The 20,251-nt window shown below is 45.2% G+C and overlaps 1 protein-coding gene across 2 annotated transcripts in view; it reads right to left on the minus strand.

Moving 5' to 3' along the window:
• Nucleotides 1–20,251, minus strand: part of MAP2K5 (mitogen-activated protein kinase kinase 5) — a 163,987-nt gene that overhangs the window by 76,578 nt on the left and 67,158 nt on the right. For both annotated transcript variants that reach the window (XM_081965224.1, XM_081965225.1), the window contains exons 14-16: nucleotides 17,734–17,807; nucleotides 16,733–16,783; nucleotides 8,160–8,231 (exon numbers count right to left, since the gene is read on the minus strand). In XM_081965224.1, coding sequence (XP_081821350.1) covers nucleotides 8,160–8,231; nucleotides 16,733–16,783; nucleotides 17,734–17,807 — 197 coding nt within the window. The remainder of the gene's footprint in view (nucleotides 1–8,159; nucleotides 8,232–16,732; nucleotides 16,784–17,733; nucleotides 17,808–20,251) is intronic.

The raw sequence follows: 20,251 nt of genomic DNA on the forward strand, positions 1-20,251 counted from the left end.
AAATTTAAAGTTGTGCTTTGTCCCAGAAAGTTAGCTTTTAACTTGTCATTGAAGATGCCTATCAGGTTGAGACTTGATCAATTTTCTTCCTTCAAATTGCCTCATGCAGAACTCAAAACGCTGGAATGCTTGCTGGCTGTGGAATTCTGGGAGTTGAAGTCCACTGGTCTTAAAGTTCCCAAGATTGACAAGAACTTAATTGAATTGATGAGCCCTGGCCACCAATTGTTACCCAGACAATCCTTCTTCCTACAACAGGGGTGTCCAAACTTAGGAACTTTAAGACCTGTGGACTTCAACTCCCAGAATTCCACAGCCAGCATAGCTTTTACAACCCTCTCTAAGCGGTTTACAGAGTCAGCCTCTTGCCCCCAACAATCTGGGTCCTCATTTTACCCACCTCGGAAGAATGGAAGGCCAAGTCAACCTGGAGACTGGCGAGTTTCGAACTGCCAAATTGCACCCAGCAGTCAGTAGAAGTAGCCTGCAGTACTGCACTCTCACCACTGCGCCACCCCGGCTCTTATAGTGACCATTCAAGGGCACAATGGCACCAAATAAAGTGACTTATGAGTGGTTTTTTGCACTTATGACCATTACAGCATCCCCATGGTCATGTGATCAAAATTCAGACACTTGGCAACCAACTCATATTTATGACGGTTGCAGGATTCTAGGGGTTATATGATCCACTTTTTACGACCTTCTGACAAAATCAGTGGGGAATCCTGATTCACTTCACAGCTGTGTTACTAATATAACAACTGCAGTGATTCAACAACAATGGCAAGAAAGGTCATAAAACGGGACAGAATTCATTTAGCAAATGTCTCGCCTTGCAACAGAAATTTTGGGCTCAACTGAGGTTATTAAGTCGAGGGCTACCTGACCCGTCAGTGGCAACTTCCTGACACATCTCACTCCAAAGTCAACATCCTTAATCTTTCTGCCCTTTAGTGGAACACAAATAACCCACTTATCCTGCCTCAGTTTTAAATGCTAGTTTCTTATCAAGATATTCTCCAATTCTGGCCGTTGAATTCTTCATAGATCAAGATGGCTCCATTAACTAGTTTTCATAAGGATGTGAGTTGGGGGGAAGCCGCTTTCCACGCTTTTATTTATCAAGATAGTTTAATTCATACCCTCTTCCTGTTTGCCTCATCATTTTTAATTGCTATTCTTCATCACAGTTGCTTCATGCTACTATTCTGCCATATTTTAATCGTTTTTTAAAAATATGTTTGCTGTACTGTTACACAGTCTTGGAATTCTGATCCAAAGAAGAGTTTTATTAATGTTATAAATAAAAAGCATATTGGGGCATATGTATAAAGCTGTTGTCTGTCCTGAAGTAGGTGAAATATAATTCCTGAATAAGAATAAATGACATTATCCAGTTTGGAATAAAAATATAGCCTGTTAACAACAATACAAAGCATGCTATTTATATGCCACCTTTGTGCCAAATAAATGGCTACCAGTGTTAATTTTATGGAGAAATATAGCCCGGTCAATGATGTGAGACAGAGATCTCCAAACTTTCCAGCTTTACGGACTGGGGGGGGGGGGGGGGGGATGGTTCAACCTTCAGATCCACTTGCGCAGCCTGGTTACAAATGGCTCTATCAACCATCCCATTCGGCACATCCAAAAAAAGGAAACTCCTGGCAGGTAGGAAGTACCAGAGTAGAATCATTTAGGCACAGCAGAAGCCAAGTCAGCACTGAGGTTTCCCCTTGAAATATTGCTAAAATCCCATTTTCAGCCCTGTGCCGCTCACAGTTCATTGTCTACCAATTACACTCAGTACTTTTGTTTTGGGAAGAGACTGTGCTGGCTGGTAGCTCCAGGAACGTGGCCTTGTTGAGTATCTCCTCTCTGGTGGCAGAAGGCTCTCATGTGTTCCTTAGGCTCCCTCCGCCCTAGGAATTTACCAAAACCCTCACCCGTTTCTGTTTGGCAAACTGTGACCTGGAAGTTGATGCAGACAATGAAGAAAGCCAGTCACCCTTGACAGGCTCAAAAACCCTGGTAGTGGGCTGCGACTTGGGGCGCCCCTGATGTGAGGGCTTTGATCCAATTTGATCCCCCTTTTTGGGGATATCTTAATTCTGTTTAAGGGATGCGGTGGCTCAGTGGCTAAAACAGCGATGGCGAACCTATGGCACATGTGCCACAGGTGGCACGCGGAGCCATTTGTCAGGGCACGTGAGGCGCTGCCCTGTGAGCTGGCCAGCGCGCCAGCTGAGTTCACTCTTTTTTAAAGCCATTTTTCGCCCTCCCCAGGCTCCAGAGGCTTTATAGGAGCCTAGGGAGGGCGAAAAGAGCCTCCTCCCCACCCCGAGGCCCTCCGGAGGCTTCATGAGCTTCCCTGAAGCCTCTGGAGTGCAAAAAACCAGCCCTACGGGTAAACTGGAAGTTCGGGAACAGACTTCCGGTTTGCTCGGGGGGTCATTTTGACTGCTCCGGAGGCTTCAGGGAAGCCTCCTGAAGGTCCCTGAAGCCTCTGGAGGGCTTCCGGGGGGGCGGCTGTTTTCGCCCTCCCCAGGCTCCTATAAAGCCTCTGGAGCCTGGGGAGGGCGAAAAAAGCATGCAAAAATGGGGGGGGGGTTGTCACGCATTGCATTATGGGTGCGGCATGCCCGCACACGACCACCCCTGCGCTCCCCCCACTTATGGCACGCGAGCCAAAAAAGGTTCACCATCGCTGGGCTAAGACATTGAGTTTGTTGATCAGAAAGGTCAGTAGTTTGGCGGTTCGAATCCCGAGCACCATGTAACAGAGTGAGCTCCCATTACTTGTCCCAGCTTCTGCCAACCTAGCAGTTCGAAAGCACGTAAAAATGCAAGTAGAAAAATAGGGACCACATTTTGCTGGGAAGATAGCAGTGTTCCCTGCGCCTTCAGTGTTGAGTCATGTCGGCCACATAACCACAGAGACGTCTTCGAACAGCGCTGGCTCTTCGGCTTTGAAACGGAGATGAGCACTGCCCCCTAGAGTCGGGAGCGACCAGCAACATATGTGCAAGGGGATCCTTCACCTTTATTCTGTTTCAACCAGTCTTTCACCGTTTTACATGATATGGCTGACGCCTTCAAGGAATGGATATAAGATCAGCTAAAGTTGCAGGATTGCTGTTGGGCAACCATACTTCCTGCCCTCCCCTCCCTTCCCTTTTAGAGATTCTGGGGGTCTCATGTACATGCCGATCAGGTGGAACCGAGTTGAGAAGTGGGGACAAAATCCTGGTGAAGAGATGGACAATTAACCTCTAAAGTTTCTCAACCTTGGCAACTTGAACATGGGTGGACTTCAACTCCCGGAATTTCCCAGCCAGCAATTCTGGGAATTGAAGCCCACCTGTTTCATAGTTGGCAAAGTTGACAAATGCTGTTATCAGGGCTCCTGAAGTTATAGGAAGGAACGGCTTCCGAGCTATAAGGCATTTCATTGAAAAAGTATTTTAAAGGCTGCCACATTTTTTTTTAGTCTGTCTCTTATAATAGAGTGATTTAAAGCCACCAAATCACTGATGGTTCCTTGGATAGTTGGTTATAAAAGGATGATTTTTATTAGTCTGGGGAAAGTTGAAAATGTGGTAGAGAAAACAGTTAAAGCAATTTAAAACAAATCATACCGTAACTACTGAAATGTGCCTAAATCCATCTAATGCGTTCAATTAACAACTACTTGAAATCTTTAGACTAAGAATGAGGAAATAATGCTATTTTAAATGGGATTAGTTAATACTGACCTCCCTATCTTTCAGAAACAGATGCTGAGTGAGAGTTGCGCAATGCATGATTAAGGTTTACAGGAGTGGAACGAAAAGGGTTACAAGTCATGTCACCTGGTCTAGTAATGCATCAATTCTAGGCCACTATAGAGTCATGGGCATCAACTTTACCCCGTCTCTGAGATGCAAAACCCTGCCTGCTTCTGTTGGGATGCCAGTCAATCACCAAATTTGACTGTTGAAAATGTAAGAGATGCCCAGGCTGAATCTGAGGGAAGGGTCAAACATGTCATCACTCATGAGTCCCTGCGCACCCAGAAGAGATCTAAGTGCATCCTAGCTTCAAAGCCTTTCTTATCTCCCACTAATTTCCCTTGATCATTAGTAGTTCAGATTCTTATAGAGTTGCGATAACTCTTTATACTCATTTCAACTGCCTGAATTTCCTGGCATTTGACAGAAAATGGTGAAGAAAACCACATTAAGTCTACAACTCTTCAGGACCGTGGCATATCACAAATGATGACTTCTGGTTTATCAACCAGAGCCTGAACGCAGGGGCAAAGAAACAAATAGAACAATGCCACAGTTGGATGACAGAGGAATGCCAGAAGTTCAAATACAACCCAAAGAGTTGGGACAAGGAGCTGCGGGGGCTATTATGGCGCAGAGATAAAAATGCCGGTCCCAGCACAATATTACAGGATTCATAACCAGGTCCCCCAAGAGGGTACATCTTGTTCTCATCTTTTTTCTCCTTCTTTCATAATCTCTTTTAATAGAACCAGAAAAAAGGAAACCCACTGCCCCTTATAGTTGTTGTATTTTTCTTTCAAGAGGTACATTTCAAGACAGAATGCTGACCATAAGTAGACTTGATATCCAAAATGAAAGAGGGTAAGGTTCAAATGCTCTTCAACATCTTCAGAGATGTTTAAGAAGAAGGCATGGAAGGGATGCCCACACAATCTATGACTGGCACACAGAGCTATGGGAGGGAGGGAAGCCAACATCTCAAAAGAAAGGCTCCGGGTCCAAAAGGTACTGATAGACTTGACAATTCGGCCCTATCCAACGGACTACTCTTTAGTGGTGAGGTTCTCCCAGGTTCTGTTTTTGGCAGCGACGGCCTCCTGCAGCCCTCTGCCAATGAAAACAGAGCTTGGGTGGCCACGCGCAGGCCTCCCAGGTTCTGTTTTCGGCTGCGATAGCCTCCTGCAGGCCTCTGCCAGTGAAAACAGAGCTCAGGAGGGCTGCATGCAGCTCTCCCGTGCTCCGTTTTCACTGGCAGAGAGCTGCAGGAGGTGTCATAGTCAAAAACAGATCCTTGATGAATGACATCAAGCTGGCCACACACCCCAGTTCCCTGAGGTCAAACCCAACCCTGATGTGGCCCTCAATGAAATTGAGTTTGACACCCCTGACCTAGTGAACCAAAACCAGAACTGTTCGGAAGAGGCATCTGGAAATTCCAGCATCAACTCCGGGTTCTCTGACTTGTCTGAGCATTCAATAGCCACGACCTTGGGCAATTTGAGAGAGAGAGAGGCACCTCGCCTTCTGCAACACATTTTCCCCTCACTGTGCTCGTTTAACCCGTCACTCAAACCACTCCAATAAAACAACGATAGTGCTGAAGGGACGTCTCAGAGGAGGAGGAGATGACACACCAATTAACAAAACAGAGAGACAAACTGTTTCATGCCTGTGACTCATGAGACCGATAAGGCAGACAAGGAAAGAGGAGAGCTGGGCAACTGTGTAAGGAGAGAGAATAAGTGAGACCTCCCTTGTCAACGGGAATGGGGCTTTATCCCCTCCATCGCAACCCTGGAAGATCAACCTGTGGTTGTTGGGCTATTTCTGTGGGGTGGGGACACAGGAGGAGGAAGCTCCCTGTCAGCCTCTACCTTACGTGCTTGCTATCAACTGCCATAGTAACGGGGAGGGTGGGGGCTCATAGTATTTGGGAGGGGAAAAATGCTGGTGGGGATATCTCAAGAAGGGAGTTTTGTTCTCACCATCTTCTGCGCATGCTGAAGGCTCGTGTTTGGGTTTGGTCAAGGCCAACTGTCTCTGCATACCAACTGAATGAGGCCACTTGAAGATGCGCCCCACATGACACCTTTGGGAGCTGGAGATTGGACATTGGGTTGGGGTAACTGGGGGAAAGGTTTCGGGTAAACATTTGATATGTGCAAGTTTGCCTTTTTTTGCTTCAGATCTTGCTTGACTTTCACGGTTTTCATTTTGTGTCCAGTAAAAGTACCTTTTCTCTAATTAAATGGAGTTGGGGGGTTTTTTCTTGGATACTGAGTGAGGCACACCTGAACAGTCCCTCCCATTTTTCCATCACAGATATATCTATGGATATTCTCATTCAACCAGGTCATGGTTGTCCCAAAGGTGCTTTTTCAAAAGGCAACTGGACTTTATTGAATTGGTAGTAGCGATTAGGCAGAAGTCCAACAGGGCTCTGGGCTGAGGTTGGTTCTGTCGCCTAATGTGCTGAGTTGTATCAGTCGTTTCTTCACTACCGTGAGAGCTTCAGGTGTGGGAATGCAGGTGAAGAGTGAAGTCACATCATAATAAACCACAGACTCATCTGGATCCAATTTTGTTTCTAAAACTTGCTGACAAAGTCCTGTGAAGTATTGATGTGATGCGTGGGGTTGCCAACCGGAAGAGTTAATAAGGGGGTTAAATGTTTTGCAATGTTGTAGGCGATAGAATTGATGCAGCTCACAACTGGTGTGAGTGGAGATTTCTCTCTGTGGATTTTGCATGGAGTGGAGAAAGTCCAGAAGGCACCTTTGAGACATGATATGAGGCAGAACAAGGATTGCCACAATCAGGCTAGGAAACCAAGGCAGCCAGAAGCTAGAAAACAATTGCTTGGCCATCTGAGTCCCCCTTTCCCAAAGAGTTCCCATATGACAGATGGTCAACGCATCTGATAGGGGAAGGAAGACCTTCCAAAATGCTTTATGGGGAGGAAGGCCTGGGGATATAACCTCTATGCAGTATGCTAGCAAATCTTGACAAAACAAATACTCTTAATATGAACTTTCACAAAAAGCTGGATCCAGCGATTAGTCCTGATCAAATCCCAATCAAAGACCCTCCTCTGTCACCAGAAACCCCCCCCCCCCATATACAGTACATGTTAGGGAAACACAGTGTAACACTTAGCATTGGGAGACATTTTCTCCATTCCTATTCATTGGTGAATTAAATAGCAGGTTTTCATTTAAAAAAAAAGGCTTAACATGGCCAGGAATAAAAATGCAGGCAAAATTTAAAAGTTTATGAAATCCCTTTAACACCCCCAAAATAAACCGCATCACCCAAAGCAAAACATATATTAAGGAAGAGAAAAAAATGTCTGGAGAAAAGTCTGTCTGGACCGATTGGGCTGACCCTGCATTGCAACCAGGCACAATTGCCGAACTCAGATGACAATCGCAACTGTTCACTGCAATTCTGCCTCTTGGCCCCCAGGTCTTGCTTGTACTTGTGGAAAACCCAAGTGGATAGAGCTGGGGGGGGGGGGGGCTCACTTGTCCCCAGTCACATTTCAGATAGGAGCCAGGCTGGCCCATTTCCCCACATTGATGGCATTCTGATTCACCAACTTGGCATCCAAAGAGGAAGACTGGCAACCAGGCTGGGCAGGAATTCTCCCCTGGGAGGGAACCTGAGAGCCACCAGCCTTCGGCCCTCTCTCTTCCCCACAGGGTGCAAGGGCCTCTCCCTGCCCTCTGGCTGAAGACCTGAAAGGCACCAGGAGTCTTTCACATATGCGTTTGAAAGCCATCACTACAGGAATTGCCCAGGAACCCTGTGGATGGAGAGTCTCAGTCACCCAGGTTCAGTTCAGAACTGAAAAAGCTTCTTGGATGAGAAGTGAAATGTCTTCAAGGAAAAACAAAGTCCAGTTGCCTTTTGAAAAAGCACCTGTGCAGAGGAACCTGCGCTCAGGTGCGGTCACACTGTTGGGTGTGATTTGACCACTGCAGCTGTAATATCTCAGCAGTCCGTTCCCTACCATCCAGACAGAACTGAAGAAGCTTCTTGGATGAGAAGCGAAACGTCTTCAAGGGTCCTGAAAAAGCACCTTTGGGACAACCGTGACCTGGATGACTGAGAATCCCCACAGACATCTCAGCAGTGCAACGCAAGATTTGGCAAACCCTCTACGAACCCCCAACCAGGTACTTTCTCTTCTTGGAGAGACCAGGGAGCAGCTAAGAATGAAGACCTGGACATCATCACAGGGACCCGGCTTGACTGTTCTTCTCCTAGCCAAAGGCAGATGAAAGATTCTTTTTTGCTATTTGTTTCATTTGCATTTCAGAATTAAAGGTGTTATTTTTTGGAGGGGGGAGAGAACAACCAAAGAAACAGGTAAACACCCACCTCCATGAAGGAAATTCCTAGACTCCAAACGTCAGAATGAATGCCGTACTGTTCTCCGGAAATTCGTTCTGGCTGTTAAAAACAAACAGAGGAAGGGGAGAGTTGAAATGCCAAGAAACAGGAGCACGATAGCCTGTAAATTATGCAAGAAACAAAAACTCGTGTTTCAAACATTCATGAAGTGCCTAAAGGCATTCATTGCCTCCATTTACGCTACTAATTAATACCGGCAAATTTTAATTTTGATTCCCCCTGCTGCTCCGGCAGAATGTGGAGACTAAGCCTTAGCCATGATGCACCTGAGAACAGGCCCTTCTCCCCTGTGCCTCGGTACCCCTGAGGAAGTGCTTGAAGAGGTTCACCTGCACCCTAAAACCCTGAAGCCTGGCGAATGTAAAACCTAAAGCTGTGAGGTTGTGGCAGGCGCTCTCAGATACAAATACAGATTAACAGAGCTGGAAGGGACCTTGTAGATCATCTAGTCTAACCCCTCACCCAAGCAGGAGACCCTACACCATTTCTGACAAATGGCAGTCCAATCTCTTCTTAAAAATCTCAAGTGATGAAGCTCCCACAACTTCTGAAGGCAACTTCTGTTCCATGGGTTGATTGTTCTCACTGTCAGGATTTCCAGGTTGAATCTCTTCTTGTTCAGTTTCCATCCATTATTCCTTGTCTGGCCTTCAGGTGCTTTGGAGAATAGCTTGACCCCCTCCTCTCTGTGGCAGTCCCTCAAATATTGGCAAACTGCTATTTATGTCTCCCCTGGTCCTTCTCTTCACTAGACTAGCCATGCCCAGTTCCTGCAACCATTCTTCATATGTTTTAGTCTCCAGTCCCCTAATCATCCTAGTTGCTCTTCTCTGCAGTCTAGAAAGAGTCTCAACATCTTATTTCTGGCGTGGTGACCAAAACTGGATGCAGGATTCTAGGCATGGTCTTACACACTTGCTCTCATCTCACCCTCTCCTTGTCAGGTGGCATAATGCAGCTTAACATGCTGGGCAAAGATACTGCTGAAGTTACCACTGGAGGAGCACCTGGGTCAGACAAAGCGTCTCTTCTGCAGCCCTTTCAATCCCAACAACTCAAGAACACCTGTCCCTCCATACAGGTAGTCCTCTACTGATCACCATTCATTTAGCAATTGATCCAAGTTACAATAACATCCCTGAAACAAAGTGACTCACAACTAACCTTCGACCCCTGTAAGCATCCCCATGGTCACATGATCAAAATTAATAATGGTTGTGGCATTATGGGGTCACTCGATTGCCATTTTGGGACCTTCCCAGGGAGCTTCCAACAAGGAAGTCAACAAGGGAAGCTGGATTCACTTAACAACTGTGAGATTTGCTTAATTGGTTGTGCAAAAATCAAGCACAACTCACTAAACAGCCACCTTGCTTAGCAGTGGGAAATCCGGTCCCAATGATGCTGGTAAGTTGAGGACTGCCTATATAAAATCTACAACAGTCCTGTTGACAAGAGCTTCCGGGCTCCAATCCCCGCATTCTCTGCTCTTTGACCAAGTGTGTTCTGGATCAGGGCTCTCCAACCTTGGGAACATGAAGACTCAGCTTTGCTGGCTGAGGAACTCTGGGAGTTGAAGTCCACAAGCCTTAAAGTTGCCAAGGTTGGAGACCCCTGTTCTAGGCAATGCCATAACTGATGCAATAGTCAAAGCTCAATAAAAGCCCTTCTAGATCCACTTTGTCTAGGAGGACACCAGGAACACAACTGTATTCGGAGCCAATGTTGGCACCATCCTCTTAAGCTAGTGAGGGCGGGAAAACTATGGCACCTTAATGACTTGTGGACTTCAACTCCCAGAATTCCTCAGCCCACAAAGCTGTCTTCACTGGCTGAGAAACTGTATTTAAAGAACTTCCAGAGAGGCCCCTAGAAGCAGAGTATGAATTCTGTATGAGCAACTTCTGCTCGGGTTACAACCTCATTGTCCCAAAGCTGCTTTTTCAAGAGGCAACTGGACTTTCTTGTTTTTCCTTTCTTTCTTTTTTAATTTTCTTTTTTTTTTAATGTAGTAATTCCACATTCAATTAAACAGTGTGTCATCTGGGTACAAATATCTTTGTAAAGTAATAATCAAATAATCCAGTGTTTACAGCAATATTCCTTCCATTAACATTAATTCTATAATATTAAAATAATAATATTAAACAGAATATTTGGAATATTTCCTTCCTCTCTTAACATATCTTCTTTATTCTTTTCTTTTGAAGACATTTTGCTTCTCATCCAAGAAGCTTCTTCAGCTCTGACTGGCTAGTGGGGAATGGAAAGATTTATACTCCCTGCAGAAAGCTGGACACAGTTGCATTCTTTCATACAGTTGTTGAGGCCACTTGGAGATTTATCAGAGTCACCTGAGTGGTGCAAATAGGTGTGGAGCCTTGGAACAGTTGAAAGGACTGTGTTGTAGATTGGAGATAGACGATGTCTATCCCTCCCCCTCTGTTGAGCAAAGGCGGTCCAATTTTGACATAGATGGCCTCTTTGACCCCCTCTTTCAAACCAGTGGTCCTCTCTGCCCAAAATGTGGAACTTTGCCAGGAAGTCCAGTTGCCTCTTGAAAAAGCACCTTTGAGACAACCATGACCTGGATGACTGAGGATCTCCATAGATTTACAGCCCACTTAATTACATGCAGTCTTCAATGACAGTAAAATATGGGGAAGCCACTCAGAACCTCATTTCCTGGCTTCTGCTCATTCCCTGCCTCCTCCTCCTCGTCAGGCCTGCAGCCAGGTTCCTTTTGGGATCTTTGGCCTGCCACACTTCCATCTACTATGCTGTTTCTATAGTAAGTTTAAGTTTTATTAGATTTATAGACCGCCCCCTCTCCCCGAAGGGACTCGTAGGGAAATGGGAGGGGGATAGTAAGGAGTAGGATGTGATGCAACCAAAACAATCTCCTCCCTGACTCCAAGTAGAAATAGAATAGAATATATCTTTATTACGGTCATAGACCAGCAATAGACATCACTTTTTACAATATATTAAAAAAATAGTACTGACATTAATAGTGGATAAAAACATCCCTGTTAAGAAAATACATGTTCTCAAACTGTTCGGGTCACTCCCTAGTTTGCGTGGATGAAAAGCCAATAACTATGTGAATAAATATAATGTTCCACAAATTGTTAGAGATATCTCCCAAAAATTGGTACAAGTTGACAGCTATAATTCTGTAACCATGTTTTTTCTTGTGGACATTGCAGCAACACAGAATTTTTCCACTGCCTGCGTGGTAGATGGGTTTGAGTCCTGCAGGAGAAAGCCGACATAAAAATGGTCCTGCCCTCCCTGGCAATCTTCCTAGTAAGGGGAGAAAATATGCTGACCTGTATAACTCACCGTACTGACTCCATGTAGGAGTTGTAGCTGCCTGCCTGCCTGCATTAAGCAAACAAGAACCCAGCTTCCTTTGAAAGGCTCCAGAGCTGATGTGGACAGCAACCTCACACCAATTATGGGACAGTTTAATACCATTTGAGCCAGCTGGGGATGCCAAATAGTCAATCACTCCTAAACTTAGAAGCCGGGCTGGGTGCCCTGCGGAGGTCAGGTGTGGTGTGAAACGCAACAATAAGACAAGGAGGCGAGAACTTCCTCCCCACTGTGCTGTTAATGCACCTGTCTAGTTGAGGCACCTTGTACAACTCCTCCCGGGCGCCTGCAAAGCCCGGAAGCCTTTAGAGGAAAACAAATGGGCCCAAATTAGTGACAGTTCAATGTGCTCAACAAGTAAGTCCTTGAAGCTGTTAATCCCAGGTCAAGAGCTTTTAGCGCCAAGTAAATGTTAAGTAAAAAACACTGAACAGAAAAGCCTTTAAGTTGTTGCCTTCGAGACGGGAGAGAGGCTTAAACCTCCTGCAAGCATCCGCCTGCAGAGATACCAGAGGAGGGCGCTCGGGAACTGAATGCCAATCACTTCAGGATCTGGATTCGGGTCTTTTCGGGTTCTGCAGCTGGCAGCCTGGGGGGTCCGTCATGAGTTCCCTGCTTTCTGTGCTGCCATTGCTGTCCACTCACAACCTCCCTAGCCTGCAGCCTCCTCCTCCTCCTCCTCCTCTGCCTCCACCGGTGCCCACGATGCTTGCCAGAGAAGATAAGGAGACATCCTAATAAGGGCTGCACCAGCCCAGAGCTGGGAAATAACCAACCCGTCTTGGCTGGTGCAAAATCCAGCCAGGCTTTGGTGTTTCTGCTGGACATCTCATCAGCTTTCAGATATTTCTGACCCAAAGAGTCTCCTTGGATCCATGCTCTGCCCTTGCACATTTCATGCAAGGCTCACCACTTTTTGGCACCCTTCGAATTGCTTGCTGCAGAAGTACAGGTAGTCCTCAACTTACAACAGTTCACTTAGTGACCGTTCAAAGGAACATCACTGAAAAAGTGACTTATGACCATTTTCCTCAAACTTAGCAACTGTTGCAGTATTCCCCATGGTCATGTGATCAAAATTCAGGTGCTTGGCAATTGACTCATATTTATGATGACCGCAGTGTCCCGGGGTTATGCGATGCCCTTTTGTGACCTCCTAACAAGCAAAGTCAACGGGGAAGCCAAGCTCACTTAACAGCCATGTTGCTAACTGAACTACTGCAGTGATTTTCTTAACAACTGGGGCAAGAAAAGTCGTAAAATGGAACAAAACTCAGCTAACAAAGGTCTCGCTTAGCGGTGGTTGCACATCAAGGACTCCCTGTACAACGATAAGCAAAGAATTATGTTGAGGAGCAATTTCACAGCATCGCATCTGCAGTCCTGTTGCTTAGACCTCGTTTTCCCCAAAGCCAACCGCTGGGACTTGCTGAAAAGGCAGAAGGTTAACCGGCCATTTTCGACCTCCTAAGCCAGGGGTGTCCAAACTTGGGAACTTTAAGACTTGTGGACTTCAACTCCCAGAATTCCCCAGCCAGCATGGCTGGCTGGGGAATTCTGGGAGTTGAAGTCCACAAGTCTTAAAGTTCCCACGTTTGGACACCCCTGTCCTAAGCCAACCTTGGCAACTTTAAGACTTGTGGACTTCAACTCCCAGCTTCGCTGGCTGAGGAACGTTTTAAGCAACATTTTCGAGTTGCTCACATCCAGGGCAACAGCAGGCCGACTGCTCCAACGCTTGAGATGTGGCTCTGTGAATGCTTGAGAGCAGCTGCCGTGAGGCAGTTGGCACATAGGCTCATTCACGTCTGTAAAAGAATTGCAGAAAGAATCATATCTTTGAGACGCGCAGCTCCTTGGACATGTTTCATGAAGGGGCTTCTGGTCACAGGTAGAGTCTGAGGGGACACTGGAAAGGGTCAGAATAGAGAGTTGGAAGAGACCTTGGAGGTCTTCTAGTCTAGCCCCCAGTTCAAGGAGGAGACCCTATACCAGGGGTGTCCAAACTTGGGAACTTTAAGACTTGTGGACTTCAACTCTCAGAATTCCCCAGCCAGCCATGCTGCCTGGGGAATTCTGGGAATTGAAGTCCACAAGTCTTAAAGTTCCCAAGTTTGGACACCCCTGCCCTATACAATTTCAGACAAGTGGCTGTCCAGTCTCTTCTTAAAAGCCTCCAGTGATGGAGGACCCACAACGTCTGAAGGCAACTTCTGTTCCATCGGTTAATTGTCCTCACTGTTAGGAAGTTTCTCCTTAATTCCAGGTTTGCTTCTCTCCTTGATTAGTTTCCATCCATTGTTCCTTGCCTTGCCTTTGGGTGCTTTGGAAAATAAGTTGGCCTCCACTTCTCTGTGGCAGCCCCTCAAATACTGGAAGGGTTTGGTTAGGAGCCTCTAAAGGCAGAGACCTCTCTACCAGTCTTGAAGTCTGTATTTTATTCAGTCCCATGTCGGCAATCTGAACTTGGCATGAAGCCTCCAGAAAAGTTACATTTTTCAATCTCCTCCTGATGGCACCAGATGGGATGGGATACATTCTCTGCCTTCACTGAGTGATATACATGTTTTTCTTTTAAGATTCAACCCACCTCCCCAAAGTAAGAACTTGGATGAAACAAATTATTGTTAAACACAAAGGACATTGAAGAACTGAAGAAACATCTCACGGCTTTAATCCTCTGCTTTTTCAATTAACAGATGGACGCGTCATCCATAAACAGTATGAAAAAAAAGTAATTTCTTTAAGACACACCTGGGAAATGGATGTGTAATCGAGGTTTGTACATTAAAAGAAATAATACAATTTAATTACTACTTCTATTTAAGGCCAACAAGAAGAGGGACTGAAGAAAATGAATTATTTGAAATCTCTTCTCTTTTGAAGAGGATGCTTATTGTTTTGGAGACCAAAGATAGACCAAGCACTTCAGCAGACAGCCCAGGACAAATACACCCGAGCTTCTTTAGACATTCTACTGCCCTCACTTGAAAGTTAGCAAAGAGAGAGACAGAAATCAGAATAAGATAAATACAGGTTGTCCTCGACTTACAACAGTTCATTTAATGACTTCAAAGTTGCAACGTCAATGAAAAAATGACTTATGCTCATTTTTCACACAACCCCTGCAGCATCCCCACAATCACGAGATCAAAATCCAGACAGTTGGCAACTGACTCATATTTATGACGGTCGCAGTGTCCTGGGGTCATGTGATCGCCCTTTAGGACTACGGAGATTCTCAGTCATCCAGGTCAACGGTTGTCCCTAAGGTGCTTTTTTCAACAGACAACTGGACTTTCTGGTTTTTCTTTGAAGACGTTTCACTTCTCATCCAAGAAGCTTCTTAGGTTCTTTAGGACCTTCTGACAAGCAAAGTCAACGGGGAAACCAAATTCGCTCAATAACCGTGTAACTAACTTTACAACTGCCACAATTCACTTAACAATGATGGCAAGATAGGTGGTAAAATGGGGCAAAGCACAACTGTCTCACTTAGCAACATAAATGTTGGGCTCAGTTGTGATCATAAGTCGAGGACAAACCTGTATAGAAGGGGAAAAGTAAGAATCCCTGAGATGACCATAAATTCAGATTCTCCATTTTCTTGCTTGCACAAGAAGAGCGTGGGAAAGATCCCCCCTTTGGGGAGAAAGTCAATGGTAGGAAAAATCCTGCGTGGATTTCATCACTCCTGTGCAGGTGGTGGCTGCACCTGATGCCCTCACCTGTCTTTGTCCATAGTGACTCTCAAGACCAGGGGTGTCCAAACTTGGGAACTTTAAGACTTGTGGACTTCAACTCCCATGGCTGGCTGGGGAATTCTGGGAGTTGAAGTCCACAAGTCTTAAAGTTCCCAGGTTTGGACACCCCTGCTCAAGACCGACTTTGTTAGTTTGCCCAAAGGCCATTTACGACAAAACTTTATTCAGACTGGGACCAAGCATCATGTGGCTTTAAGGGCTTTAATAAATAAATCCCAGTTATCTGTGTCCGCACAACACAACTATGGTGTGGGAACCACACTGCTCTCCAAAGTCAGATAATATTCAAGCCAAACCAAGAAACCACATAATGGCTTGTTGTTATGCGGAGCCCATAACTTTCTTTTCCCTTAAACGTTGGCCTGTGTGCCAGAGGAGGAAGAGAATGGGGGGTCTCTCCGGCAGAGAAGAAGAATCGAGCAAGATCTCCCACACAATTGAAAAACCTATTGCCCATCAATTAAGCACCAAGGTAGACCTGTCCCCTTGAGGCTCCAGAACCTGAAGGGTTCACTAGATTATCCACGGGCCTCAGGCTCAGTGGTTCCCGATTTAAGTCCCACAACCTCTGCTAGAGGGGCATCGAAGATTACTGTCCCAGTAAGCCCTCTTCAATCAGCCACCCACATGGAATAGAGGCTACATGGGATACCTTTTCAACCTGTCAATTTCTGAAGGCAAGCAAGAACAATCTGTCCTTGGTTTCATGTCATCCTAGAGCACATTATTTCTATAGCACTTTCCAGCATGATGATGCGTTTCAGAGATGGAAGCAATTTCCTTAGACCATTTAGTTAGGGAGTTAAGGAAAAGGTCAGGTTAGTAAGTTTCATGCTATAGCAAAGAACCTTCCCGGGACCTTTATGGATAAAGGACTTTGAACTACCTTGACTTCATTTTGAGGGTCCCATGTTTTTATACACACACACACATACGGTGGCAGAAGAGCTGGGCATTTTATTATTCCTTTCTATTTATTTATTTTAGAGGCTGCTGTAATTGTCATATTGCATGTACAGAAATTCTGTTTGTGTGCCTTATTTATTACACCCCTTTTCAGCTGTCTGTCCATCCATCCCCTCCCTTTTCTCTCAACATTCACCCATGGGTCGGGGTCTTCTCTGATTTTATCCTCCAAAAATAGGATGTCCATCAAGGTCCACCAGGATGTGTCAGCTGCTCTTGATTTTGGGGGTGGTGGTGTTGGGGAATCCGAGTCCAAGATCTTAATCGTAAATTTCTATGCCAGTCTGTTATTTTCACGGATGTGTTATGTATCAAACAGGTCTTCCTTACTTGGCAATTGGAGAAATAGTAGAGAAACTAATCAAGAAGACAAAACTGAAGAGCCCACTCCAAGTGTAATTTAAACCAAAGCATCTTCATAAATTTACTTACGGCCATATATGCATTCGTCCCGACGTATGTCTTTGCTATGGAATTCACCAGCTGTCAGACAAAACAACTTGTTAGGACCATATAAAGCACAAGTAAAGCAGGTAATTATTCTTCATTTAATACTAATCATCTTATATATAAATCAAGAAAAAAATATGTAAAGTGGGGAGGGCACAAATTTATCAGCAAAGGCATTAAAATCCACTCCCCTGGCTTTCTTCGAGTTCTCTTGTAAAATATCTGTAATATTTCAATTTACGGGAGAGAACAAAGGCAACTCTGAAATCTGAAGGAGGGGCTTGGGGCATTTAGTCTCCTACCAAGCAGCTGGATCCGTCGATTGGAAAGGGGGTTTATGAAATCCAGCACATTCAAATGGTTCTCCTCCTCCTCCTTCTACTGTCAGCTGGGCCCAAGATGTGAATAAAGCCACCTTGATTATCAGGCTGGAATGAACACTAAATATGCTGAGGGACAACAGATTCTGACAACCTATAATGCCGCCTGACCTCCTCTTTGGTCCTCGTGTTTGGCTGGGAGGAGAGGTGGCTGCAATTCAATTCAACATCGGGGAGAGCGTGAGGGTCAGTTTCACGCAAGATTCTCAGGGGAAGCCCCAAATGGAAATTAATTAAAATTTGTGCTGCACATTGTTAAAGCCCACCACCATTGTTGATCCCAATATTAATTTTTACTATGGGCCAGTCGGTCTCCCCAGACGCCCCTCTCGTTCTGCCCTTCCTTTTGTTTGATCCAAGCGCTCTCGGAGCCAAGCTGCATATCAATGAAGTTGGCCATTTGTAAGTAGTAATTACAATATCAGCAGTTTTTACTGTCACAAAACAATGGACAATCATATTCTGATGAAGAAAAGTCACCGGGAGATTAAAAAGGAGGGATTGTTCTGTTCCCAGCAGAGGAAGCTCTGGGCGGGGAGTCCGTTTGCCTCCTCACCAGTTTGGAAAGCAGAATTAGGAGGACGGGACAACCAAGGGACGTACCTGGGTGCTCACTCCAAAGTCACATAACTTGACCTGGCCTCTTGTGTTCACCAACATATTCGAGGGCTTCACGTCTGGGTTGGAGAGAGCAACAACAAAGGCAGGATAAATCCAGAGAGCATTGATTTAATAGCAAATACAGCTGATGGCCGGCTAAAAGAAATATGAGCCTGTGCAAAAATGTAATTTGAGGAAAGCATCTTACAGTTGACCCTCCATAGCTCCCAGAAAGATAAAGAGAGAGAAGCACATTCAGACTTGCAAGGTTCCCTTACTCTAAAGTTATCCTAAAAATAATATTAGCTTGTGTGGCTTTCCTGTTTGGCTACTATGGAGGACTGGCATAAGATCAAAAGGAGGGGTGGAGGCCAAGAGGGGTCCTTTAAGAGGCTGAGGGTAGGTAGGGCTCTGCAGGCCAGAAGGACATCAACTCACCTAGAATAAGAATCTCCTAAAGAAACCCAGAATGGGACAATGATGAAGTATGTCTAAAAGATTTAAGCCAGGGGTGTCCAAACTTGGGAACTTTAAGACTTGTGGACTTCAACTCCCAGAATTCCCCAGCCAGCATGGCTGGCTGGGGAATTCTGGGAGTTGAAGTCCACAAGTCTTACCCAAGTTTGGACACCCCTGATTTAAGCAATAGGAAGCAGGGAATGTTGCCGGTTTCATCCCCTAGAGAGATACACCTGGTAGGACCCAGAAGAAGGTCCTTCTTCATAATGGCCTCCTCTGTCTGGAACATCAAACCCCCAGAAATTAAAATCCCCCCCCCCCTCTAATACTTGTCATGCCTGCAAGCCATCTCTTCTTTTGGACTTCGGGCCTGCCACACTTTCTACTGTGGGAAAATGGGAGGGGGTGATTATACGGAGTTGGATGATATGTAGCCATAACAACATTCTTCTTAGAAAGTCAAGGTCATCTTTGTCTCTGCACCTGGCCGGAACTGGATGGGTAGAATCTGTGTTCGTGGCAGGGGAAGATTGGACCATGTGATGAACTTGTGCGTGTTGAGGCAGGATCTTGAACTTTCACCTGGGTGGGAAAACCTGGAAGCTTTCAGATTCGGGTTTTCCCAGATGTGCCAACATGACATCTCTAATAAATCTGAACTTTGAGGAAACACAACCCTCGGAGTTTTATTTCGTTGGGGGTGTTTTTGGGAACCCTGACAATACTCTTACAGTAGGTGCTGAAGACCTGGTTCAGCAGAGGCCCTGGGGAACCCAGAGCAGGATGGAGCCCGTTAAATGGCTTGTGTAAGGTGCTGTCACCATGACGAGGGGTGAATTTAGTATAATAATTCATTATATGACTCTTCTTTTATTAGCTTTATTGTTTTTATATGGGGTTTTATACTCTGTAAGCCGCCTTGAATCGCCATGTGCGAATAGGTGGCAATATAAATTCCTTAAATTAAATAAATAAACAATTATGGAGGCACCTCGAAAGGCAGTCTTCTAATTACCAGAGAAAAATGCAGAACTTTTGTGAATAGATCTGGAGATGATGATGTGGTCCAGCCAAAGCTGCAAAGATGCCCGGTCAATGATGGTGTCTGAAGGAAGGGAGAGTCCTTGCTTTCCAAGGAGACTCCCAGTTGGAATGAGGAATCTGAGAAACAAGAACCTTTGGGGAGCTTGAAACGGCCAAAGTGGAAATGCAATGTTCCAAGTTGGGTATCTTGGGAATAAATGGAACGGAATGGGCCATTTCAACTCAGGTGACTACAAGATAGACTCTTCAGGGCATGCATCCATAGAAAGGAACAAAGTGGCAAGGACAATGAAAAAGGGCTTCAGCAAACTTGTGTTCATCTATAAACCAATAAACAACGAGAACATATTTCCCAGAATTAGCGGTTATCAAGTGAACATCAATGTTATACAAATTTATGCCATTACAAAATGAAGGAAGGCCCTGAGCAATTCCATGGGAGGTGTTAGATGCAACCTCAGAAAGGGAGGTAATTCTACTAATGGGTAATCGGAATGCATCAACTGGAGAACTGAAGAAAGCTATAATTACAGGGAGAGATCAATTTAGTAAATACAATTACATGGAAAGTGGGTTAATAATTTTGAAAAAAAGAATTCTTTATTGCTGCAAACACCTGCTTCAAATACTATAAACAGAGATGCCGTAGCTGGATATGACCAGAAGGATGATGTCAGAATGGAATAGATGACAGAACAGGACACGGAAGGGCAATCCAGCCAGCTGAAATTTCATCAAGTGAGATTGTGGAACAGAACTTGAATTTTTGGTGTGAAATACAGGTAGTTCTCGACTTATGACCACAATGGAGCCCACATTTTCTGTTGCCAAGTGAGACATTTGTTAAGTGAGTTTTGCCCCATTTTAGGACCTTTCTTGCCACAGTTGTTAATCACTGTAGTTAAGTTAGTAACAACGGCTGCTAAGTGAATCTGGCTTCCCCATTGACTTTACCGATCAGAAGGTCACAAAAGATGATCACATTCACCTGGGATACTGCAATCGTCATAAATGTGAG

Source organism: Natrix helvetica, assembly GCF_964273705.1.
Source record: "Natrix helvetica genome assembly, chromosome: 12".
Taxonomy (NCBI): Eukaryota; Metazoa; Chordata; class Lepidosauria; order Squamata; family Natricidae; genus Natrix; species Natrix helvetica.